Genomic DNA, 26,344 nt, shown 5'->3' with positions numbered 1-26,344 from the left:
GGGTACATAGCGGAGAGTGTTCGGAAATTCATTCTAAAGCTTAAATATTTTCTCCCAAGTAGCAACAGATGCTGCTTTATAAAGCCCTTACTTGCTCTTAAGAGATACTTCTGCTAACTGAACCCTGAAGTTTAGGTTTTTTCCTCCCCAAACAAGTAGATAGAAGGTCATGCTGTAGCAAGGCAGGTATAATCTATTGCAAGATCAGTAAAGCTGTTTGAAAGATAAACTTACATGTAGTCTGTCCGTGTCTATCTTTATCCTTGCTCTGAACCAATTAGGATGCTGAGAAAAATTAGATTTATCAATGTGGCATTTTCTCAGTAAAATATCACCAAACACCATCACAGCTTTAAAATGTTGATGCCATATGAAGTCCTTCTAGTGAGATTTGATCACTGTTGTTACGTTGCTCTTTTGTAGGTTTTTTGACCCTGAGAAAGGGATTGAATGTAGCAAAAAGACAGATGACTCATCTGCAAACACACAAAACTGGAAAGATTTACTTGGTTAAAGAGATCTGAAATAAGTAGTAGGGCTTTAATTCTCCACAATATGGATACCGTATTCTAATGAAACCTGTAGCAAAGAGAAACTGTAAATAATTGCTAACAACAACAACAACCTGATTTTTTTTTTTCCTATTTCATTTGTACATGTAATTCTCTCCAGCACATGCCCTTACCCTAGTCTTATTCTCCCCACACCCCCATGTTTGTATTTCTAGGCCCTTGGCATCAGTTCTCCATCACTTCATAGCTGTGTCTCTGTTTTTCATAATGAAATAGGGAAAATGGGAAGAGGAACAGAAATATGTATCAACATAAAAAGTTGATGGAAAATCCATTCAATATTTAACTTGTCTAAAAGCAAAATCAGGAAAAAAATGAAAAGGAGCTGCTTGAGGTTTTCAGTTTTTTTTTTTAAGTTAAAATGTAAAAATTTAAGAAGTATCCTTGCTTGTAATTTAACACTGAAATGTATCAGAACACCTATGTTTAGCCTTTCTAACAAAAAGATAAATATCTTTCAGTTACTACTACATAAATCTATTTATAAAATAGTTATCTTCATTTTCTGACTCAGTGTAGGGCTGGTTAGTATCCTTCTCTTTCATAAACAATTGGGCTTTGCATATTTACCTGCACCAAGTAGTGTGAAATAGAAAACATGAGCTACAAGGTATGGAGTCTGACCCTCACCAGTCTTTCTTAGGGATCTGGGCAGCAACTAGAACATCATTTACCAACTGTAGCTTCACCAGCCTGCAGAGTCCTTGGATTTTGTTGTGGAAATGTAATCAATTGATGCTTTTATGTAGGGTAAGACCGTCGCGTGAATAAGGCTCTGGGTAATGGTAGCTTTCATTAGTGTTCTGCTTCTTTGAGGGCATCAAGAAGAGTTTGGTGTTACGTTTACTTACTTCTTACTGGTAAATCATTTTTACATGCGCCTATAAATAAGTCATTTTGTTCAACTGTGCTGCAGATCAGGATAAATCGGTCTGTGTTGAGCACCATGCTGCTGCAGCTATTCTAGTGTCAGTACCCTAGCTAGCAGGCATAAAGCTAGCATGGGGATCTATAAAACACTGCAATAAATGTGCTGTCTGCTTAAAGCAGAGGGAGCTGCCCTTGTGTCACCACTTCTGCTGCCACACAGCCCTGCTGACTGTGAAACGGGGCTGACATTTCTGTACCAGCGCTGCAGCTGCTTCTGAAACCATCTCCCTGGGCTCCTGCAGGCGGAGGCCAAGGCTCCTCCAGTGCCTGGGAGTGTCTGGGTACTGCTGCTGCCAGGGTGAACTCGGCTGATACAGCCATGGTGGTGGGAGGTTGTTTTTTGAGTAGGAGCCTGAATTCAGCAGTTATCTTACCAGATTTGCAGTTTTCTCTTTCTTAGAATTAAACAGAGTGTACTCTTAACCTAGCATGGATATGTTAAAAAACAAGTTGGATCGCAGCTGTCTCCAGTTGTTTTTCCTAAGAAACAGCAAATCTCTAGCAAGCGTCATTTGTCTGGGGGTGAAAGGGTAAACAAAAAAATGTTGAAAGCCACAAAATTTATTTATTCATTGTTTTTAGTGTGCATAATAAATGATACCACTACTTATTTCCTTATTTCCAACACAAACCGTGAGAGCTGAGCAGTCTATTCTCAAGCCAACGTTTTTGTCTTCAAGTATTTAATTGCTGTGTGGGGAGGGAAACCCCATGACTCTTGGGGGACTTAAAGTGCTCGCAGAGTCCCCATTGTTTTGCTCTCCTGCAGTACCGGAGGTTTTGTTGAACCTTTGCTTTCAGAGTAGCTTAAGGTTTAACTTTGTAGCTTTTGGTTAAGTTGCTCAATTGTTTACCATTATGCCCTCCTCACCCACTCAGATTTCTAAGCAAGCATCTTCAACATTAACATGGCAAAGTGAAAATCACAGAGTATTAACCTTCGTCAGCTCCCCTGGAAAAGACAGAATAATAAGAGATTGGATAAAGCAGAATAAATTATATCAAATTAAAAAGAAAAAACATCATACCCATGTTTGAAAGTGTAATCCACATACCTTCACAGCAGGGCTTTTCAGGAGAGCATAGGGCAGATAATTAATTTTGTCCCAGAAGAATCCTCTGGCTGAGATGTCAAATGGTCACAAGGTGCTTACAAGTCAGGCAGTGCTATGGCATTGTGGGCTAGCTGCTTCGTTTTTATTCATCACTGACTTGGTGGCAAGTATCTTGGGAACTGGATGGGTACACATACTTATTATTAGATCTGCAGCTTTTTGGTCAGCCTTCTGGAAGAGTTTTCGGCTTTGAAATATAAAGTGAACTGAACTGAAAAGGATTTTTAGACATGCTTCTTCTGATTCCAAGCCACTATTGCCAAAAATTCCAGATTTTCTTTAATATTACATAAATAAATAAATAAATAAATAAATGTTAACAGTCGAGTTAATACAATTAGGATCTAATTTTAGATCAATCTCATTGTGGTCTATAGCTTTACATATTAATGCTGTGATAGTGTTGTACATTTCCTTCAATGGGTGTTGTGTTGAGATGCAATCTCATGAGTGAGTGAGGACCAGTGTATAATTTTTGCTAGCCAAAACCACAAAGTTATTAAGGGTAAGATTGGTTGTAATTGAACATATGCTTTAAAAATCCTACCTTTTGAGTTTGTCAGTCATAAAAAAATACTGAGAAAACAGTATTATAGACAAATGTTTCAGTTTATTGATTACACGTTTTGCCTCTACCTAAAATCGACCTTTTCATTCTGTGGTCACTAAATTCAGGAATTTGAAATCTGAGTTTAGCTGATCTTTTTGACTGATTTCTTAAGGAAATAGGCTTATGCAGTTATGATTTCATTGTGCCTGTCATATTGTCCCATATGTCCGTTATGTTTTCCTTATTATTTTTTTAACCCATTACCTCATTTCAGCTGGGTTTCAAAGAGTAGTAGATTGTCTTCAAGTATTCCACAAATATGTGGTGAGGTAGAGAAGAGAATGGTATTTTACAGTGATGAAAAAAAAGTTTTCATTATGACTAAATCCCTGAATATCAAGGTAACCACACAGAATGCATCAAATGCTCTGGGGAAGAGTATCAGTGAACCAAACCTCCTCCTGTGCCTTAGGTAATCTAGCGACAAGATGCACATCCGTAAAGAATCAGGCTCCCTTAGTTTCACAGGGTATTTTTTTCTAAATCTGCAATTAAATTCTGCTTGTATTTCTAGCTGATAACTGAGTAGCTTGTTTTTAGCTGGTGCTAGTTGTAGAAGAACAGGTGAATTGTCAACACTACATACATTTCAGTGGCAGGAGGGAACTTGTCAGTTGTTTTATTATATCAATTAAGTATTACCTGTATTCAGTAATGAGTTGTGCATCTTATGGGTTTTTCAGTGAATTTTCTTGTTTAGTGTTTATTATCAACATATTATTGCTAAAAAAAAGAAAAACAAACAAATAAAAAAAAACAACATTTTTTCTGGTTGAGTAGATAGTGAAACATCAAAAGGTAAATAATAGAAGAAAAAAAAAAACAACAACCTTCTTTTAAATTAAGTATGATTTTTGTGGGCCTGAATGCCTCCTTAGTACTGTCTTGGGTGTGCATTAAACCTGCAAATTGTAACATTTTATGTTGGTTGTACTTTGTCCTTGATTTAGACATGAAAGCTTGAATTATTATGGCCGTAAAGCTATTTTGGAAGATGATAGTTTCAAAACATTACAGCCTTCCAGTAGATATTAATATTTTATATTTTCCAGTCTGAATAGTTTTATTGACCGTTCTCCGGAGAAGAAGATGCACTTAAACATCTTTTTACTAATTTTGGCTAAGCCTTGAACGAAGACATGACTTTATGCTCATGCCATGGAGCATGCTCATTTATTTCTTCGGTGGTAATTGAATGTTATCTCCTCCTGAACAAAATTATTTTGGTTTACAGGGGCTTGTTTCATATACACTGTTCAACAAATATATCTGCTAAAGAAAGTAATGTGAAGTAATGTTTTTTCTGATACTTTTGAGCTGCTGTTTAGTTTGTAGTATTTTTTTTTTCCCCAGTTTACTGGTAGAAAAAGGTGTCAGAGTTAATCTCTTCAAGAAGTGTCTTGAGCTACCATAGACATTAATCTGTGACCATGTCACCAAACTACTATTAATGACTGTACAAATATGTATTTGGTATCTGAAAAATTCTCACAGCCTTGCGAGGATATTAGCTAATTGGCTTAATACTGTTCTTTCTATTCTTTCTTTTTAAAAACAAGATGTTATGGGAGTTTTTTTATGGCTTTGGTCTTCAAAAAAAAAGGGACAAAAACAACAAACCAAAATCTCTTGCTTGGCTGCTTGTAAGTTACCAGATTCCCTCCCCTCCCCTCTCCTCCCCCCTCCCCCCCCCCCCAAAAAAAAAAAAAAAAAAAAAAAAGCTCACACTGTAACTTTTAAATGACTTATTGTTGAAGTTGGAAAGACATAAAAGACATGATCCAACCATCTGGGCTCCACGCAAATTTGTGTGTTCTCCCTCAGAGAAAACCTGGAAGCTGCTGGCACTTCCAGGTCTGTATTAGGACTTGCATGGGCACATGAGAAGGTATTCGTGCAGCTGTGCCTTTTCTTAAGTGGCTGTGACAAGGCAAAGGCATTGGGTTGGACACAATCATCTGCCAAGCTGGAATTTGAACGCTGAATTAAGGAGAGGAAAGTTGAAACAGCCTCCATTAGGGAACGTGCTGAGCATGCCTATTGTATAACAAACTGCAGCAATACTAAAACGCAAATGGCTGCTGGCTGTGCACAGGCAGCTCTTTAATATCTCAGGATTTGGTGCATAATAAACTAAGACCATTTTTCATTCTACTTATGCTACAATTTCTTATTAACAATATTTGGTAAGGCATATTAAACATCTGCATCCAATGTATATACGTAATTAGATTTTTTCAGTGTGTGACAAAAGGAAACCTATGTTAGAAGAGCAACAACATTTGTAAAACAAAGCAATGAATAATTGGGAAATAGCATAATTCTTGCACTCATATGACCCTTTACTTTGTATTTATTTTGGTATCCAAATCAGTATGTTTACACTTTAGAGATGCCTGTTGAAGCTACGAATACATTTCACAGTACTGTGACTGTATTAGGGCACCGTTCTGCTGGACAAATCAGTTCTGCTGAGAAGCAAGGTATATTGGTACAATTCATCTGCTTCTGCCTTTTGTGCTGGCTTGCTGAAAGTGAGCTAAGCTAGTGCATATCCTTAGCTACATGATCAAAAACATAGCATAGATGAATACCTGTGGCATGATAACACAACTTCAAGGATGTCTGTGTTTTTTATATCTGCTTTGTTTACCATCTCCTTTATAACTGGCCTTCAGTGATCATGACAGCACATGGCTGCACTATTTGATTTATAATTTTTCTTAAACAGTGGAGAAAAATTGAAACTCAGCATTTTTGGATCAGCTTCCAATTTCTGTAAGAATTTTTTACGTAAGCCTAAAAATCCTCTCATCTTTTTTCTCTCTACAGTTTTACCTCATCTGTTGTGCTGTTACTCAGTCCGTATTGCCATCAATTGTCAAGAACTTACAAATGTTCATTTGTTAAGGCACTTATTTAATATTTGAGAGATGTCTCCACTAATAATTTCAGGTCTTTTCCTCAAAGTCTTAGGGAGTGAGAGTTCTTTCAACCACAAGAGTTGCAAGATTTTGTTTTGTTTGTTGTACTTTTTAACACAGATAGAACATTTCCCTGCTGTTTGTTCACAAAAGTAATTGGACTAATACAGAACTGAAAATAAGTCTTAAAATAAATGGGCAAGAAGTGAGAGAATAAGAGCAAGCTCTTTGTGTTCCTGTTTCCAGAAGAACATATTTAGAGGTCAGAATAGCCAGCATAATTGATTCCTGCCAGAGGCAGTATGAATTTATATCTTTACCCTTGACTTGACTTCTAGCCTGTATTTATTTAGCCGTTTAAGTTGTTGTAGCCATTTCACTTGACCATCTCCTTTGGCAGCCTCATTGTTGCCACCTCACTTCCTCCATGTTTGGAATCATAATGGCTGGAAATATTTTTGAAAGAAAGTGTCTATAGGCTACAACAAAATTCTGTGTCACTGTCTAAATTCAAGTGTTAATGCCCTCTCAATTAAATCAAGCCCTCTTGTAGAGGATGTATTTTCCCGACTAAATATTGTAATCTTGCTTATATGTTAACTGTGATATGTAAATGTAACATTTAAAGTATCTAATTAAGAGTGTTAAGAAAGCTGAGTTGATTTTAAGGTGGCCAGAAAACAAATTAATGGAATTCAGTTGCCTTTTACTGAAGGGAGGAAGGGGGATCAATGATCAGAAAATGAATTATGAAATGAGCAGGCCAAGCTATCATTGCCCTAGAGATTCTATTATTTAATACATCTGCTTTTGTTTTCAAATATTTCCTCTTAAAGTCTTTTAGAATTTGTCAGACTCCCATCGTTTTTAAAGACAAGTCATGTGTACAATGCCAGGAGTTACTGATGCTGCAGTCCAGTAACATGCTGTGGGGAGGAGCACGTGTTCTGTAGTAGTGTTGAGGCGGCTGTAAAATACCCTGTACTTCCAGCAACTCTCTTTGACCGAAATACATTCTGTTATGTGGTAAGGATAGCCTGTGGTTTTTGAGGACTGCAGATCTTTTGCTTCTGAGTAAGGTTTCAAGATTAGTCCCTAAGTCACCTCACCTTAGTGGAATAAGAAGCAAGGTAATTAGAGATTAGATGGTTGAATGTTTTAATCCATAACTTCTGGATGGCTACCGTTCAGCACTGAACCCCCAACTCAGCTGTTTGGTATGTGAGATCCCAGTGCTGCGCAGCCACAGTCCAAACCCCTGTCCTGACGGCAAGCCCATGTATCTTCAAGAACAGAGCCTAGGTCACTCTTACAGCAACTTTATTTTAAAAATCTGCTGCTGAATAGGTGTCCTATCTTTCACACAGTAGTTTAACAGTTCAAGAGAGCTCACCAGGACGCTAGAGACCTGAATCTGTTTTTCAGGAATTGCTGCCTCTGAGCTATAGCTTAGAGAGACTCTTAGTCCTCTGTCTAGATGTGGACCGTTGCACTCTGTAGAAAATAATGCCAAGATTCATAGGCCAGAGAGAGTGTGCACAGGTAGCTTGCCAAGTGTTCTGTTGTATTAAGTAGCCTTCAGGTACATAAACAATCACTCATGGGATTGGGTCCAGCCCAACCCTTTCTGTCAGTTTTCAACATGCACTACAAAATCGTGTTCCACTTTTCTTTTGTTCTTAGACACCTTGCTTGGAAGAACACCAAGTTTCCAGCTCCCAGGGAGACCTGGACATGAGTTACTCAAGCATCTCAAAGCTTTGTAACTTTTGAGTATATGCAGATGCAGCCTTTACGCCAGGGGAACTTGAAAGTGAGACCATGAAAAAGCTTAGATGCCCTTGAAGAAGTGTGTGACAGGTAGAGTCTTTCAGGAAAGTAGTTTTTAGGAAAGCAGTTTTTTTCAGGAAAACAGTCAAAAGACAGGGGCATTGGAGTGGTTCAAAAGTTTTGAGCTTCTTAGCAGAAAGCCACTGTTTTCCAGTCAGCAGACAGTAATCAGCCATTTCTGTGTCCCTGTGCCAGTGCAAGGAGTAAAACAAGCATGTGCAACTGTGACTAGTTGATGCTGTACTGTGTGTGCTTGGCAGTGTGTACTTGCCACTTGCCTAGGTTGCAGACCAGGTCTGCTTGCCTTTTTTTTTTTTTTTTTTCTCCCTTGCCCTACTGAACACAGCACCAGTTCCCAGAATCAGGAGGGCTGTGTTAGGGACCAGAGCTCCCTGTACGTTACACTCAGGAGTTGGGTACCTTCTGTTGGGAATCTGTTTCTTGTTCTGGGAATCATTAACTCAGAATTGTGAAGAACCTGTTTGAATAGTAACTGTGTGTACAAGTGCTTTCAGATCTGCAGATTTTTCCCCCCACTTTCTCTTCCTTGTTCTGGCTGTGCTGCTTTGGCAAGTTTCCCAGAAGCAGAATCACAGATTCAGAATGATTGAGGCTGGAAGGAGCCTCTGGAGGTCACCTGTTCCAAACCTCTGCTCAAGCAGGGCTACCAGGTTGTGTTGCAGTTTGTGCCCACTGTCTCTTGTCTTGCACTGGACACCACTGAAAAGAGCCTGGCTCCATCATCTTTGCACCCTTTCTTCAGGTATAGACATTGATGAGATCCCATCTGAGCCTCCTTTTCTTCAGGCTGAACAGTAACATCCCTCTCAGCCTCTCCTCATAGGAGAGGTGCTCCGGTCCTTTGATCATCTTGGTGGCCCAACGTCGGACACCCTCCAGAATGTCCACGTCTCTCTTGTACCAGAGGACCAGAACTGGACACAGCACTCCAAGTGAGGCCTCAGTGCTGAGAATGTTAAGAGTTACGCAGCTATGAGACTGCAAATGTAGACAGTAACACACATTCAGGCAACTGCAGTGGATTCAGTGGATTGACAGGCTCAGCTTTGGGCTGAGGAACTTGATTTTGTGGTTCTGTTTGTGTCTCCATCGCCATGCCCTCCCTGTATCCCCGCACATCCCCCCCCCCCCCAAGTATAACCATGTTTCCTAACTCCATACACATCATGGGGTGCACTGCACATCCATTGTAATCTAATTGCTTTTGGGGATTGAAATGTAAGTATCACTATATAAATGCAAAAAGATCTCATTGACTTCTCTTCAGCTATTTCCACTTTGTGGGAAATACCAGTATAGGTGGGGTTCTCTCTGGTAAAGCATATTGCTGGACACTGGTGTATTTTTGCTGCTCCTTACTGTCCAAAATATCGTAAAGGCTGGAACTGCTGTGATTTTGAAGGGTCTGTGGCTATAGTTTTGGGAGATTTGTTTTGTTGGTCTTTTTCCCTGATAAACTAATATGAAACTTGTTGCCTTGGGAGAGCAAGTCAAATGAATTTAAGAGGCTGTGCACAGTAATATAGCAACATTTCAGCCTTATGCTTAGGGGAAATTGACTGCAAGGATGAGGAAGCAGAGCCGTGTATCTTGCAGTGGGCTGTGGCTGAATTTCTCATTCCATTGCTTTCCACTGAAGCATTAAATACTGACTGCTACTGGAGACAGGATATTAAACTTGCTGCAATCGTGTATGTGCTTCTCAGAGCTTTTACTTCCTTAAGAGGTGAATGATCTCCTTTATTATAAAACTTTTCTTCTAGCCCTTGTAATTAAATAACATAATGAAAGTTTTGTATAATGTATCTGTAATTTCTAGTTTTGGCTTACAAAAGCAAGTTTAAACTTCCCCATAACTTCATCCTGCTGTGCTTAGGATCTGGCAGGCAATGTAAAATGCTTTGTCAGCAAAGCAAAGCAAATAATTCGAACTAATTTCTGTTGCACTGGGGTGAAGCTGTACTATTCTTCAGTCTCCTTCCTAGCTTTTCCTGCAGACAGATCTGTTTGCTGAATTACCGTTTTGAATTAGTCTTACAGACTTTCTGTGACTTGATGAATCCATCAATATGTTTTTCATAGCTGTCAGCTTCATACATCCATCTTTGTCCTGTTCTAGCTTCATATCAGGCCAAAAGTTGGTTGCAAACCTCTGACAAGCTGCCTTTGATTATTCACAGAAGGAAACTCATCTTAGGGCTTGAAGGGAGCTATGGGATGCAGAGGAGACATTCAATCTATTTGGTACTAGACTGCCTCTGAGGTTTAGCAAGCATATCTTAGGATCTATCAAAGTGCTGTCAGAACAGGATCAGAACATAGCTGCTACTTCAGTAAGGCTACCTCTGTGATAATTAAAAAGATGAGAAGATGCAGGCTGAGGACAGCATTCTCTGGCTTCTGATGGAAGCAGCAGGTTATTACTCTTGTCCACAGTGGCTGTCAGCCCTCCACCAAAAACAGGGTGCCCTCATCCAGGCTGCCTACTGGGCATGGCTCTGGTACCAGCTGCACCCTGCAGGATCCAGGAGAGTGCTAGGTGGCCTGGGCCAAAGCTGTGACACGTGCTAATTGTTAAGAAGTATGGCCACAACTGGAGTCTGTGCCTTGACCTTGTATCCTTTATTAGTAGTCATTTAGCCTGACATATGTTAGTTTCCTGACAGTTTCATGGTGCTGTTCTTTTTTTTTTTTGTGACAAACTTAATCACAAAAGTTTGGGTTGGAAGGGAGCTCTGGGGCTTCATTGTCTGAAGCAGAATGTACCTGGCTTGGAAGCAGTTAGTCCTAGAGGTAGCTGCAGGGATTTAAGTTGTTCTATCCGAGGGAGGGATGTGATTTGATTTTAGTGGGATTTGGCAGTACTCTGTGGTGTCCTCTGGATTTTGCATCCTGCTCGTCTAGGATATCATCAGTCCTAGATAAACTTCTTGCCTTGGGTAAGTATTAGCACCATTTACCTCTGCAGTGCTGCAGGAGGCACTGGAGCAGATATGTGTCCTCTGAACAAGCTACAGCTGCCCTTCATCTCTCCTTGGTTACACTAAGGATACACTTTCTCCTTAATTATGTGATAGTCATTGTAAATTTCTACCTTTGATGCTAAATTCCTGCTTAAATACTTATACTCTTCTATGTAACTTCAGGGGCATATTAGGCATCTCATTTCTTAAAATGGGGAGGAGAGAGTTTGGGAAGCAATTAGTATCTCTGACTGGAGTGGGGAATTTCTGAATTGTAAGGGTTTATCGAGTGTGAAACTGATACATGGTCTTCGTGACTTCATTGCCTTTTATCTCTCTGTAATATGGAATTATCAGATAATACTTAACTTACGATTTCTTTTAGGTGTGATGTGAGCACTAATTAGATCACATATTTGGCAGTGTGAACTATAATATTCAGTATGATTTATTCTTCTTTATTCTTCATCTGTTCGTGAACATTTCTTCCTCCAAAATGAGAGTTTTAGAAGAGAAGCTCCCACTTTTTCATTTCGTTTCACAGCATAACCTAGATTGGGGCTGATGTCCGTAGAAATCAGGAATGCTAAGCACCTTGCAACTCATGCACAGCATCAGGCTATTGCAGACACAGTTCTCCCTGACCTGAAGAGAGTCTATATTTCAAATTAAATTTTTGTTTTTACATGAAAAGGGATAACTTCCAAATGGCAAAATACATACCCTGAAACCAGTCTGTTACCCATTATTCTAACAATGTAACTAACCATTTCCACAGGTAGCAAGTTAGAGAGTATGATTTATGAAGTTTTTTTTCTTTCCTGTGGCTTCACTGTCTCCTAATTAATTATACCTAATCTCATACTAAATGGCTATTCAAGATGAGAAGTGGCAAGTTATTGGTACTTCTAAATAAAAATGACTTTGGAGACTATGACTGCATATTCTGCAGTTGGATGTTTCAATGCTTCATTGCCTCTGTTCCTGCTACAGGTGCATGTGACAGCATTGCAGCAATGAGTGGAATTTTAAAGAGGAAGTTTGAAGAAGTTGATGGCTCCTCACCTTGTTCCTCTGTGCGGGAATCAGATGATGACATTTCTAGCAGTGAAAGTGCTGACAGTGGTGATAGTGTCAATCCATCCACTTCTAATCATTTTACCCGTAAGTACTAATGTTGTGTATCTAAACAATTATTTCTGTTCCTCAAAATAAAACTATAATAATAATTACAAACACCATAGTTAGATAAACGTGACGATTTAAAATTGAACAGATGCTAAAGCTGACTTTCAGAGTATGTGACTTGTTCAGAACAACTTAGCAGACCTGTACCTTTTTGCCTTCATGTTATCTATATAAATCTATTTGTCACTGTAAAAATTTGAAGTCTCTTGGAAGCCCCTGACTGTTTGCTGTTTGAGTCATGTATGTATTTGTATAACGTTGGGAGTTGTGCTTAAGGTATTTCAAGCAGGAACTGTAGGGAAGATGCTCTAGGTAAGCTTATTTAATTTCTATGGACAAATGTAATGCAGCTGTCAGCTATCTACAGTATTGTATTCTGAGAGTTCTTCTTCAAAGAAAATAGCATACATTTTTTTTTTTTTTCTCCCGAATTGTGGAACATTGTGTATTAGACACAGAGGCACCTATCATTGCAGTAGTTTTTGTTCTTCAGGCAGGGGATGGTATCTCTGTACTCAGCAATTCTTCTGTGTACAGATAAGCATTTGTTCTTAAGTTAGCAAAGCTAGGTAGATTATGTGGGCAGCATATATGTATATGAGGAATTAATTAAGGTTTTGTTTTCGTAGTTTATGATACTTGGTGGTGGTTATGCTGTTTTAATGATGAACTGCATGTTTTAAAAAGCTGGGGTTGCCATCCTTCAGCTCTGCTATATACAAATCTCTCCACCTGAGTCAGTGGCTGTAAAGCTGTTTCTTAAAACTGTGGGCCAAGGAGTAGGTGAGTTTCCTTGTCACCACCCATATACAACATGATCCTTACAAATACGTGGTTTAGCATGTGCCTAGAAATTGTGTTTGTACCATGTGATATGAAGGTTCTTATGATTGATTTTTCTGCCAAATGCTGCTGTGCATTTTGAGATAGGGTTTCGATATGAAGGTTCAAATCTCCTCTTTTTTTTCTGTGCAAAGGTTATGCAGACAAAACTTTTCAGAAATATGTATGTGTAAAAATCTTGATGAAGCATATTATATTTAAGGTCCCCTACAAATACAGAATCTTCTATTATTAAAATGCTATAAAGAAGTAAGCGACCGAATAAATCTCAGTAGTATTAAGAAACAGTTTGGTGGCAATATTACTTGCATGCTGATCTTTTAACTTTGTGTCTCTTTAAAGACTTACATGATTATTCATCACAGACTGAAAGCAGTCCTGTTACATCAGTCATTGCCACCCACATAGAAGACAGCAATTTTTTTGTGAATACACAAATACAAAGAAAGCTAGTAATTCACAGGAACATCTTGAAAGTTGTAATACATGCATATAACAATAAGCTTTGATTATAGTTGACACAATACATAGTTTGGTTTCTCAATAATACCTGGAAGGGAAACTATAGGATTTCTGAGTGTTATGATTAATGATCCATGTAACTGAGATATTTGTAGCCAGCGTAATAAATGTGGTCCATGCACGTGTATGCGCGCACACACAAATATATACACAAATTGTACACAATAGATTTATACATATACATATATACATCAGCTGGCAGTATGGAAATAGGAAAAGAAAATTGTCTGAATCATTAATACTACTTTTTAAGCAGTATTTTCTTTAATACAGATGCAGTGGCCTAAATTCCAAGAACTCAATCAGAATATTCATAGTATTACATAAAGCTGGTTTGAGAGGGAAGGAATTGAGCAAGTGGCTTAGGTGCTACATTTGAACAGGAGTCAAGGAAAAGACTTTTGCAGACTGGTATATGACAGAGGCATCTTTTGGTATCTGACATTCTGCTTTACTCTTATTGTATACAGCATACTTGCACAGCCTTTGTAACTTAAAAACTTGCATCTTGCATCCAAATTCTCTCCTAGTATGCATTATAATTTCATAACTGTTGCAAAAACACTCAGTTTTGCATCTGATGGGGAAGTCAGGCTTTATTCATTTATTGTTAAGACATTGTAAGTGAGATGTTGCTCCTTCTTAATATTATCATATATTGTTTTTTCATGTTTATACAGTCAACATGTGCCAATCGAGCAGTGTTAGAAAAATCACTCATTTGGTAGCCTTAGGCACATCCGATATATATACTAGGAACTCTGTACTAAAAAGGTGATGATGTCTGATGGTAAAAGTTAATATGTTTGCAATAAAAAATACTTGCATTTACATTTAAAATAGATGCAAAGGAGCAAAGATACTTGTCAAATGCTGAAAGACGTTTTAAATTTGATAAATGACTACGTCTAAAAAAATAAAACTTCTTTTGTTGAGATTTAATCTTTATTTTACTTTATTATTTTCACATTCTTCAATTTTCAAGTGCTTTGATTCTAGAAGCAATGTTTTAATTGGACAATTGGTGTTTTTTTAAAACACAGGATTTGTTTTCATTTTTGTTTGTATTGGTTGACATCAGTTGTGTGTGTTGTGTTTTTCAGGACAGGAACACTTCTTATGTACTTTTTTTTTTTTAACTTGTAAATTTTTTAAACAGTATTATTTGAAAAAGCATATTTTGAGTTCTAGGAAGGGGTAAGAAGTGAACTGATCCTTTTGAGGTACTCAGCATTTTGTAGAAGTAAAATATCTAGAAATTGTCAATGTGTCATTTCAGTTACCTGCTGAATCTTGGTGTTGCATGGAGATGCTAAGGGGTTGAAAACTAGTTGCAAACTACATGCAGGTGTGTTGTTCAGTAACAAAACTGTTAATGATGTACATTGAATGATGTTCTGTTAATTCTTTAAACACATTAATCTCCCAAAATAAAAGATGGGAGCTTTTTGATGTTGAATACTCAAAACAGTACTTCTAAGGACATATGGAAAAAAAGTTCTGTATAATTTTTCTTCAGTAAACAGACTGAAAAGAGCCAATGTAGAAGAAAAGCTGGCTAGATTTCTTGCCTCTGTAATACATACCTGACTATCTCACTGACAGAAGTTACTTCTCTAAGCTGTTTCTTGACACTTACTAACCCGTTCTTTTTTCTCTTTTGTGGGACACTGTTGCACGTAGAGTGGGAGTACACTCACTGTTTGAGCTCCTTTAAATTGCCCCGTTGAGCGCGCAACTGCTGTGGTTCACTGCTGTGATTCACCCCACTGCTGTGGTTCATCAGCTCCACAGTGAGTTTTCTTTGGAGTTGCCCTTCAGGATATCTATACAACTCCCTGACCATTCCTACAATTGTGTGCTGAGGGACACTGGGTTCCATGCACTAGCTCAGATGTGAGGGATTTTTCCTGTGTTATGGATGTACATGTCCCTAAATGCTTGATCCATTTTTCTGATAAAGAAAAATACCCAAATTTAAGTTGCAGAATTACATGCCATTGAAAGAGCTGTTGCATTCTAGTGCTGTTAAAAACATTCTACACCAAATTAATCATGGATTAATCTCTTAAGGAATATACTCTGAGGAACTGCTGCTTTCCTGTGCCATTTCAACTTCAGTGTAGTGAAGCTGAAACTTTCAGACTAATGCCTTTATTGTAGAACCTTCTCAGGCAGGTGAAATCTCCAGAACTAGCTCGTCTGTCAAGATGATCTTCAACCGTCAATAGAACTTCAGTCAGTTTTCTGTGTTTCACCGTTAAATCTTATCACTGCCATTAACAAGGTTATCCTACAGCCAGCCATAATCACAAGTCCTGTCATTATGCTGAGTAGGGTGGATGCAGTGCTGTCTGTAGAGTATTAGATGCCTTAGGCTTATTATGAATGAGGTTTATTATGAATGTGGCTTATTATGAATGTGGCTAGTTATTAAAGGTTTTGAGAAGACCCTTCAGTATCTAAGTACTCTTACCATCTTTGATTTTGCAATCAAAGATAAGCAAAAGTATTCAAAAACAAATCTTCCATGCACTTCTGTCCATATGCCCTTAAAACTACTGTTTTGAATGTTCTATGGTCACCAACAAATTGAGCTGTCTCATCTGTGTGGCCACAAAGCATTTGGAAGAAGGTATTAAATCCTTGGAAGGATTCCACTAGGAAGGTCTTCTTTATGTGAAGGATAAAGTATTATTTGGTATGAGGTTCATAACATAAGGCCTGAGCCTTGAGCTTAAACTTTGTATTTTATTACTGGTAAGAGACAGAAATCTCAATGACTTAAATGTGGTGATGCTGGCTTATTAGGGGAAAACACGTAGAAGCATAGCTAAATGCAACCATTCTTTATTTGTGGCATATTGCAGTGATTTATACTGCTTGCCACAAGGCCTGGAATTTCCTTGTTAATGAGGAATACATTCTCATTGTCATTTGTTGACTAACACTAGGAAATGCAAACAAGTTGAGAGAGTCTCACTTTTGATTTTAAAAGTGGGTTAATCTGGGCAGTAAACACCGAGAAACTGAAAGAAATTCAGTGAAATGTGGTGCAATGTTTTAGCTCAAATGTTCATACAAAATTATAGGTCAGGGTATGCCTCAAGAGAAACCTGGCAGCTGTCTTGCATCTGGAGTAATGACTATTGTAGAAGTTTTTCAAAAACGTAAAGAGGGATTAGGAAGCAGGCTCCCACTGATTTTTAGAAGGATTTGTGTGATTAATTCTATGTCTTTGTTTTTGAAGATTTCTCTCAATTAAATTAGTGCATTTCACACACTCTACAGAGGGGAAGTTTTTGCCTTAAATGATGTGTTTGTTGAAGATGTTTGTAACATACACAGAATGTTTGAAAATGCAAATTAGTGGACAGGTAAATGGGTAGTTGCATTTATATCAAATGGCTAATCACAGAAGTCATCCATAAGATGGGACAAAGGATTGACTGTAACGTCTTAGGAGAGTTCAGCAATTACAGTTGTTATGCTTGGGCCTTCTTGCAAGGATACGCGGTGGCAGCTTTCCTCCTCACAGTGCTTGAAGCTAGGGCCAACGTCAGAAATAATCATCCAAGAAACAGCAGCTCGCATTTAGAGCAAATGGTGAGGCAGAGAGCAGTTAACTTCTCCCTGTAGGCTGATTATATTTGCAGAATGGAGAAACTGGACTGTTGTAGCCAATGTCAAAGAAAAGCATTCATCAGATAAAGAGTGATGAAGAAGGAAACTTACAGCTTTCATTGAAATTTTAGCAGTAAATTTCCAGCTTTTAGTATGTATATAAAGAATTTAACATTTATGTAAGATTTTAAAGAAAACTCTGACAGTGAGGTAAAATGTTTAACTGAAGCTCAAATAAAATACCTGTCCCATTCGTGCCAAACTTCTCTACAAACTAGTATTTTTCAAAAACCTTTTAAAATGTGACATAAATGTGGCATTAAGCAAACATTCCCATCCAGCCACACCTGTCAGATTAATTTAGCTTTAATTTTACCTGAGGAAGGCACTAGAAGGAAGAAGCAGTGAAATACTGTTAAGGTAGGTTCCACAATGTTGTCCATGTCCCATCGAATTTCCAGTACTCAATTTACTCTTTTTTGAGTATGCAGCTCCCTTAAAGACTTCCACATTCAGTTTTTATTTCAGAAAGTGTCTGCTTGCCCTCAAGCCCATGTGTTTCTTTGGGGTGGGACATAGTATGACACAGCACTTCCTTTTAATGCGGGTTTCCAGGCATGAAGGGGAAGCACTTCACTTTTAAGGGTTTTACATTTCTAAGTTAGTATATAGAGTCTATTTAGAAAAATACCTTTTGGGAGGCAGTGGGGGAGTGGTATAAGAAATTTCTGGAATATTTTGTTTTCTAGGAAGACAGTGAAGCATGGTGGCTTTTGTCAGTGATGTTCTGGCCTACGTTACTATGATGTGTGGGGCTTTGCTGTTCTGTGTCATTAGACTTGATGAAACACTACATGAGAAAGTCATTGAGCAGGAGAATGGTGTTAATCCTCCTTGCCATAGTGGTTTATGTGGCACTAAAAATATGTAAAAAGTACACAAATGGGATTGTAGGGTTTAAGAAAATTAGCATTTCTTCCTGTTTCAGATAGAGTTTTAATACAAAAGGATACATTTTTTTTTCCAGCCTTTTGAAATTTTCATGTGCCTTAGATATTTCCATGATGGTGACAATGAATTGCTTTGCCCTCATTGATGCAAGTGCTTGTAATCTGCCGAGTAGCCATATGGTTCGCATTTATTTTAATGGGTCTTTGACATCAGGAGAATAGCTGATACAGCAGAAGAAAGTGCTTATGATTTGGAGTTCAGCCAGAACTAAGATTATTTATGTTTAGTAATCGAAGAACTACCAGTTTGCTTAGTAAAAATGTTTGAAAAACATTATGGGCTTAAAATGTTATTCCTATCAGGATTTTGTAAAATTAGGAAACATGTTTTGCTTTTCATACACGAATACAGCTGTAGCAGGATCTATTCCCTCATATGGGAGTTCTGGGTTCTATTTTGGCCATTAGATGTGTGGAATTAAATGCTCTCTCTTTCTCAGGTTTTACCCTGCTCTAGGTACACTACTCAGAGAGCAAAACGAGGATGTTCAAAGCAGATGAAAAGTGCAGATATATAGAACATTCATTATTTGCATATGAGAGTACTTTGTCTGCTAGTACATTATTACAGTATTGCTTACCTACTTAATCCATTGTGACCAGCAGGTCAAGGGAGGTGATCCTCCCCCTCTACTCTGCCCTGATCAGGCCTCACCTGGAGTACTGTGTCCAGTTCTGGGCTCCCCGGTACAAGAAAGACAGGGATCTCCTGGAAAGAGTCCAGCAGAGGGCCACAAAGATGATACAGGGCCTGGAGCATCTTCCCTATGAAGAAAGGCTGAGAGACCCGGGTGTGTTCAGCCTGGAGAAGAGAAGACTGAGAGGGATCTCCTCAGAGTATATAAATATCTCAGGGGTGGAGGACAGAACGACGTAGCCAACCTCTTCTCAGTGGTTTGTGGGAATAGGACAAGGGTCAATGGGTGCAAGTTAGAGCACAGGAAGTTCTGCACTGACATGTGAGAGAACTTCTTCACGGTGAGGGTGACAGAGCATTGGAACAGGCTGCCCGTGGAGGTTGTGGAGTCTCCTTCTCTGGAGATATTCAAGGCCTGTCTGGACACCTACCTGGGCAGCCTGCTCTGAGGAACCTGCTTTGGCAGGGGGGTTGGACCTGATGATCTTTCGAGGTCCCTTCCAACCCCTACAGTTCTGTGATTCTGTGGTTGTAATTTATTCATACATGAGAGCTGGATGTGTATCATAAGATGTGTTACCAGCACATAAGAAAGAGCTTAACCTGAATTTTTCAAACGTGGAATGAGTTGTGATTGTATCTTTCTTTTTTCAGAAGTTGACAATGTTTTTTTCTCAGGGCGGGGCACACAATATAGCTTGAGGTGCTGAAGAGGGTGGGGAGGGCTCACAGGTAAACAGTTCACCCCAATGTACAGAGGTCTGGAAGTATCCTATGGGTATCTGAATTTTCTGCTCCGTGCTTTGAGAATCCCTTGGTATGGTGTAGGGAGGGCCAAATTAAGACAGGAAATAAGGGGTACAATTACATAAGCTAGAGAGATGCTGATATACAGCTTTGAAAAAACTGAAAAATGCATTCATAATAAAATTCTCAGATACTGTAACCTTCACTCCTCCAAAGAGATGTAAAATGAAAAAGAAATTTTCTTTGCAATACAGAAGGTAAGTGCAAGAAATCTTACGAGCCTTTTGGTAAGAACAATATGATGGCAGCCATTATTTGAAATTAATTTAGCTGCAGGACTTGTTTTTTTTTCATACAATGATGCCACTGAGGAGGCAGTCTCTAACCATAGTGTCCTAGTTACATTAAAATATATTACAAAAATCTGTGTAGTGCTACATCTTTTTTCACCATTAGTCTATTCACACATTTCTCTATACATGTTTAAACTTTTCTGCCTTACAAATTGCTTCATTCTTTCTTATTAACTGTTATTAACTGTTATTAATTATTGATGAACAAAGGCTTTTATTATTCTTTGTTGATGAGTCTTTTTTCAACGAGGTATAAAAATAGTACTTTTTGTTCTGATAGATAAAAGTTACCATTTCAAATTGCAACTATTTTAATAATAATGTTGGTAGTAGAAGGTATGACTTAGTGGCCCAGCATGGTTTCCAGCCATGCTTATAATTTGCCACTAATGGGAATGATCATGATTACATTTGTGTGTCTACTCATTTTATGTTTACTGCCATTTCCTAGTAGATCTATCTTTCCATGTCTAGTAAACCACATGTTGGGTAAGACAGCTTTACTGAGTCAAGCCTTAACCTCTGTAATTTGTAGGAGTGTGTGTATAGAAAAGTGTTTTGTCTTGCAGGTGACAAAGCTATTTTCATGCATGTTAGTGTGTAGCCTTATGGAAAAATCACTGAAAGAAATCTTAATTTCTTGAATTACTGCTGAACAGTTGTCCCTGTCCAGTACTACAGTTATATAGGACATGTTATGTATGTCAATGACTGAAAAACGGCCCTACTGAAACACAGAAAACTGAAGGGCTATAATGAAAAAACTTGATGTTTAAGCATTGTAGCGTTCTGTTCCTCTTTGGCTTGCCATATGGATGTTCTTCAGTTTTGGAATCCGTAGACATTCCTTGTATGTTTGATAGCCAGAGCAGCGTGTGAAGAGAAACATCAGAATTACCATATGTAGTCATGAAGTAATTATAACTGCTGTGGATAAACAGAATTGTTAAGAGAGACAGAGAATCTAACAGCTGAGGAAAAGATGAATAAATGCATCCTACAATGTATATGTGCATGCATATCATGAACAAGGATAACAAAAGGGCAAGGACAAAGAGCAGGCTGTGTTTCCAGGATGGGTTAACCATCCATATTTGCCTATAAAAGTTTTACTTTAAGTCTTTGAGTCTGGCCTCACCTTTAGGAAGTTTGCTTGCAGATGATTCCCATTTCCCATAAATAGCCTGTGCTGCAGATGACCTGTGCTGTGGCTTAGTGCAGGTTGAGTGCTGCATGAATAGCGCTGCACGGTGTCCCTGAAAGTGCAACAACCGCTCTGGCTTGGCAGACACCTGTGGGAGAAGGCTCGATTCTGTGGGCTGCAGCTCATTGCAAGCAGGTTATTATCTTGGGCTCTGTTCTGCTAAACCCAGAAACTGAACCACTTAAATGTCAAATCCCCAAAATCAAAATTTGAGTTGTTAACGTTTCAGATGACAAATTCTGGGCAGGGCTTTTTGAAGATATGTATGTCTGAAGACCTTGTTCAGATTTTACTTTTAAAGTGACTTTTTCTGAGGGACAGATCTATAGCAGTAATTATGCTAACAGTATCATCCTCCCCTCTAATAACAGACAGATTTTGTGCATTATGGTACTTATGTATCTGCCAAATATATTACATTCCATATAATCCTAGAACGTGGAACTACAAATTATATTCATTGTTTAACTTTGTGAAAATGGAGTATTTTTTTTTCCTTTCCTGGAGGATACCAGGAAAGGTATTTATACATGTCTGACTTATGTATCAGACCTGTAATATGTAAATATATTAAAAGATTGCGTGATCCATTGGGTAGTTTCAGATGGTGGTGAATATTCCTATTCCCACTGGTATCCTTGCACATTATAAACTGCTAGACCCAAGACGGTGGCATTAATTTTCAAAAACCACCTTCTGGTTCCTGTTGACAGTGTGTGTCCAGCAGATGCTAAATGACCACATCTCTGCATAACAGAAGCTGGCTGGAGTTAATACTGCCCCTTTTGCACAGAACGGATGATAGTGGCATCCCTGGGTATCACTGTTGCACAGCCAGATGTCCTGTAAGTACTTCTGAGACTGTCCAAGCAGGGAAGCCTGTTGATTACAGTCTCTTTGGATAAATTGTTAGGTTACAAGCTTTTCCTGCCTTTGAAAATTTTCTTGCCTTCTTTCACCTTTGAAACTGACTCCACAGATGCCTAGCAAATGTTCCTGATTTCTGATATATCAGAAAATAAATATTCTGTATGTCCTTGTGCTCTGTCTTGAGTTAAGCAGTGTCCTTAGCAGTAATTACAGCTGATTCAAACTTACTATTTAAGGTGTGGTGCATGCAAAGTAACATGTGGCTCTGAATCCTGGTAAGATGATATAAAAATCTGAGTTTTGGCTGCCTTGAAACAAAAGGACTGAATGAGTTATAGAGCACTCCATCCCAGATGCTGGAAAATATTTAACACTTCCTTTCAATATCAAATAATAACCTTTGAGAAATCACATTATGGCAGTGCTCTACTCAGAGACTTAAGGAAGTACAGGAGAACAAGAACATAATGCCTTTGCAGCGCTGACTGTGCTTCTTTGTGTGTCCTTGTTACTGAGGTGATCACAATTCTCCAATGCCTTCACTGACAGAAGGCTGATTGTATCTTCAGAAAAAAAAAAAAAATAAAGGGGGGGGGGGGACGGCACCTGAACATCTCTAATTAATGTTTCTGGATAACCAAATCAAATCTTGTTATCTCTTACAGTTCCTGCCTGCTCTGTTCTTGTAAACAACATTCTCATAAATATGAATATACTCTGACTAGGTCCTAGCAGTAACACAGAAGAGGTAACTGTAGAGTTATTCATAGATCCTTAGCTCTTCCTTTAATATGCTCTTGGTTGAGACAAAAGCAAACCCAAAAGATAGGATGTGTTTCAGAAAAAAATAACTGCATATAGTCTGAGGTCTCTGTTTACATGCTTGCTTGCTTACACAGATTAGCATATAATTTGTCTGACTAGGATCTACGATCTTAATAAATAAAAGCATGATTTTTAATGACTTACAACAAATGCATGCCAGCTCTCACTGTCTTTAGTACAATTGTATAGTGCTGGATTTATAGTGCTGGTTGTGTTGCAGTGACAGTATCTCTTTGAAGTTCAGCTTAGCTCCATTTTAACACAGTTTTTGCCAGTGACATATAAAACAAGCAAACAAAACATTTGACGGTGTGGCGCTGATAACTTAATTGCTGAAAGTGAGAAGAACTATAAAAAAAAGTTGAGGAAATGCATTAATGGGTTCTTTCAGACGGCTCATGGCAACTACAGTCTACTGAGAGAGACAGATGACCAAACATTTAGGCATAAACATATGGTAATGTATTAAATTGTTCTAAATTTTGACAACACACACATGCACGTATGGGCATCCTTGCTCCTCCCTCTAAATCCACATAATTGAAAAGCCTATTCATGTCATCTAATTTTTGTCATAGATTACATTATTTTTTTTCCAACTGGAATTTGTTTGTTAGATTGGTCTTCTGCCTAGCTTCATTTAACTGTTAGTGTGTAAAGGGTGAATAAAAATTCAGGTTGATTTCTTTATGTATAAAAAGTACTGTAATTTAGTTCTTCCATAGAACTGACAGACTTAAGGGGAAAAAAAAAAAAGAAACACTTTTATCGCTTTTATTCCAACATTTCGTATTTCTGCCAGTAAGCAACCATGTCAAGAATTCCGTAGCTAAGGTCTAAAATTAATTGCTATACATTTAAACACCATGTAGTAGATACTGAAGTTTAAAGTTGAAAATTCAAACCATTCACCAGCTTGTGTGATCTATGGGAACCTTCTATTTCTGCATGAAGCAGACAAATTATGTAAAATTAACCTTTTATATTTTACTTACTTTAATATTTTACCATAGTTTTATCTCTTATTCCATTTGTGGCTGAATCTTTTACTTCGTAAAAATACTGGTGCTTGCCCTTCAGTGTCTTTCACTATTTCTTCCCAAATATAGGCAAGATCCAGTTGAAATCCAAATAATATCAATACTGTTATATCAGGTAATTATATAGGATATATAGGATATTATATAGGATACATTCCAGAATGATTTAGAAGCCTTCTTCACTAGGAGCAGGATTTTTTAATGTGTAAGAGCATATAGGCAATGAACTTTGATACAGAGAACATTTCCTTTCATTCTGAATTGAAAGAGTCACGATATCAAAATACCCATATTCCAAACTCTATTCATTTTTTAAAACAGTTTTGTTTTGAAACCGTGACATGAATGAAGAAACAGTACATTACAACAGTATTTCATATTATGCAAAATTGGCATAAACCTATCAAATATTCTCTTCTAATAAAATAACACTTGGCACCCAGTAAAACCTTTCTATAACTAGTTTTGATAGGCTCTGTTGAGAGATTTGCTTAAAAGTGGTTGTAAGTTTAAACATGCCTAATGTAACAATTTGTTTTAATTCCTTTGTGTACATCCTACACCCTTTTTGGAACACCTGTCAGTGAGAACAGGTAAGTGAATGGTAGGACTTGTGCTTATTTGTTTTATACTTCTACTCTAGCACATCTGTAGCTTTTCTGAAAAAGTACACGTTACTTACTATATTTTCAGCTGCTTGACAATATTTAGGAAAAAATTATTATTTCAGTGTTTCATGGAACCTAAAATGTTTTTATGATTATGTTAGTAGGGTATACCAGCTGTAGTTTGGCTACAAGAATGTATTTTCCAATATGTTTTTCTCTCATAGTTAGATCATTCTATTTTTTTTAAACTTAATTAACATGAAAGTTTGAGTTTTTTAGATTTCTGATGATTAGCATTTTGCTACATTAGGGAATGAACTGTATTTTAACTGTGACAATAAACCAAACCTGCTATGAAACCAAGGCTGAAGGCCAAGTACTTCTAGTCTCTAGAGATGGTGCAATTTTAGATTAGCAGAGTACATCACAATGCTCTTACGGCTTTTATGGAATGGTTTCAAATCTTTCAAAAGTGGTTTCAGGCACCTGTTAAATCACTTTACTGCCTGAGTTCTGGCAGTTTGGTCTCTCAGTCATACCTGCCCAGTTGTTGCAAAGCAGTAACGTATTACCTACTTCCTTGACAACCTGCTGTCATTTTGCAATAAATCAAATAAATCAGTCTGCTGTTTCATCTTAAAAATCAAGGAGTGTCTCTCCAATGTTTGTATCTTGTATTTTGCACTAAAGGCTTACCCCTGTTACCAGAGAGAGACAATAGGTAAGTATCACTGAAAGGAATTATGAATGTCTGTAGGAAAAGAACAGTAATTGACAGTTAAAATTTGGCATATATTTTTAAATAAATCCCTTTCATATGGAACTGCATATTTTTATAAGAAAAAACAAGCAAGAGTGTGAAGGGAATCAGAAAAGAATTAGAAAAAAAATAGATTTTTTGGGGGGGGGTCAAAATTCTACATATCAGGAATATATATATACAGACATATTCAGTGGATGTTAGCAGAAAAGGATGAAGGTGAAGGAAAAAAGGATCCGATTGTAAATCAGCATTATTCCTATATTATTCTGTGATAATAAGAGTTTCAGAAACACAAAACATACTGCCTTTATAGTTACCCTAATGCACTGATGTCACATATTTTAGAATATAAAATATAGGAATCTTTTCTGTTAATGTGACCCAATACTTTAAAGATCAAGTGTTAGACCTCTACTAGAGCCTTGCTGACATAATAATTATCATGTTTATAGATCTGCAGGAGGCACTGGTCTGCTGTTCTAACTGCTCTCATATGCAGCGTCATTTTGTTCACTGGGTTTTAAAGAGGTACAAGTAGACTGATCAGTCGCTTTGAGGTGACACTATAAAAGAAACTCTTCTTGCTGGGATTTGTTTCCTTTCTTATTGAAATGGATAAACATTTAAAAAATGCAGAGGAAAAAAGCTGTCCTGGACAAGGATTTATATTGTTCATTTTAATGGTTTGTAATGGCTTCTGGGTTTATCTATATGGTCATTTTTTCTAATCTTATTCCCTCATTTAGACTGCACTTCTCTAAACTTTAGCATGTACATATGTATTGTTAAGGTAAATGGAACTACCTGACTATGTAGTCATCTGTTATATGACTACAAGTTATCATTAATGTTGTAATTCGCATCTGTTCCAGCTTCATCAATCCTTAAAAGAGAGAAGAGGAAGAGAACAAAAAATGTCCATTTTAACTGTGTTACTGTGTATTACTTCACAAGAAGGCAAGGCTTCACCAGTGTTCCTAGCCAAGGAGGAAGCACACTGGGAATGTCCACTCGCCACAACAGTGTGCGCCAGTACACGCTTGGAGAGTTTGCAATGGAACAGGAGAGGCTTCACCGGGAGATGCTAAGAGAGCATCTAAGGGAGGAAAAACTCAATTCTCTAAAATTAAAGGTAAAAATTATTT

General features: G+C 37.8%; 1 protein-coding gene across 3 annotated transcripts in view; it reads left to right on the top strand.

The window, feature by feature from the left end:
• CSRNP3 (cysteine and serine rich nuclear protein 3) overlaps nucleotides 1-26,344 on the top strand; it is a 100,454-nt gene that overhangs the window by 58,019 nt on the left and 16,091 nt on the right. For all 3 annotated transcript variants that reach the window (XR_014317730.1, XM_082762992.1, XM_082762991.1), the window contains 2 exons: nucleotides 11,959-12,129; nucleotides 26,072-26,331. Coding sequence is in view for 2 of the 3 variants with exons in the window: in XM_082762992.1 (XP_082619118.1) it covers nucleotides 11,959-12,129; nucleotides 26,072-26,331 (431 nt within the window). In the remaining variant the exon portion in view is untranslated. The remainder of the gene's footprint in view (nucleotides 1-11,958; nucleotides 12,130-26,071; nucleotides 26,332-26,344) is intronic.

This window comes from Aythya marila (assembly GCF_965140915.1).
Source record: "Aythya marila genome assembly, chromosome: 6".
Taxonomy (NCBI): domain Eukaryota; kingdom Metazoa; phylum Chordata; class Aves; order Anseriformes; family Anatidae; genus Aythya; species Aythya marila.
The sequence above is the reverse complement of the archived record's forward strand: the minus strand, read 5'-3'. Positions and strand labels throughout refer to the sequence as shown.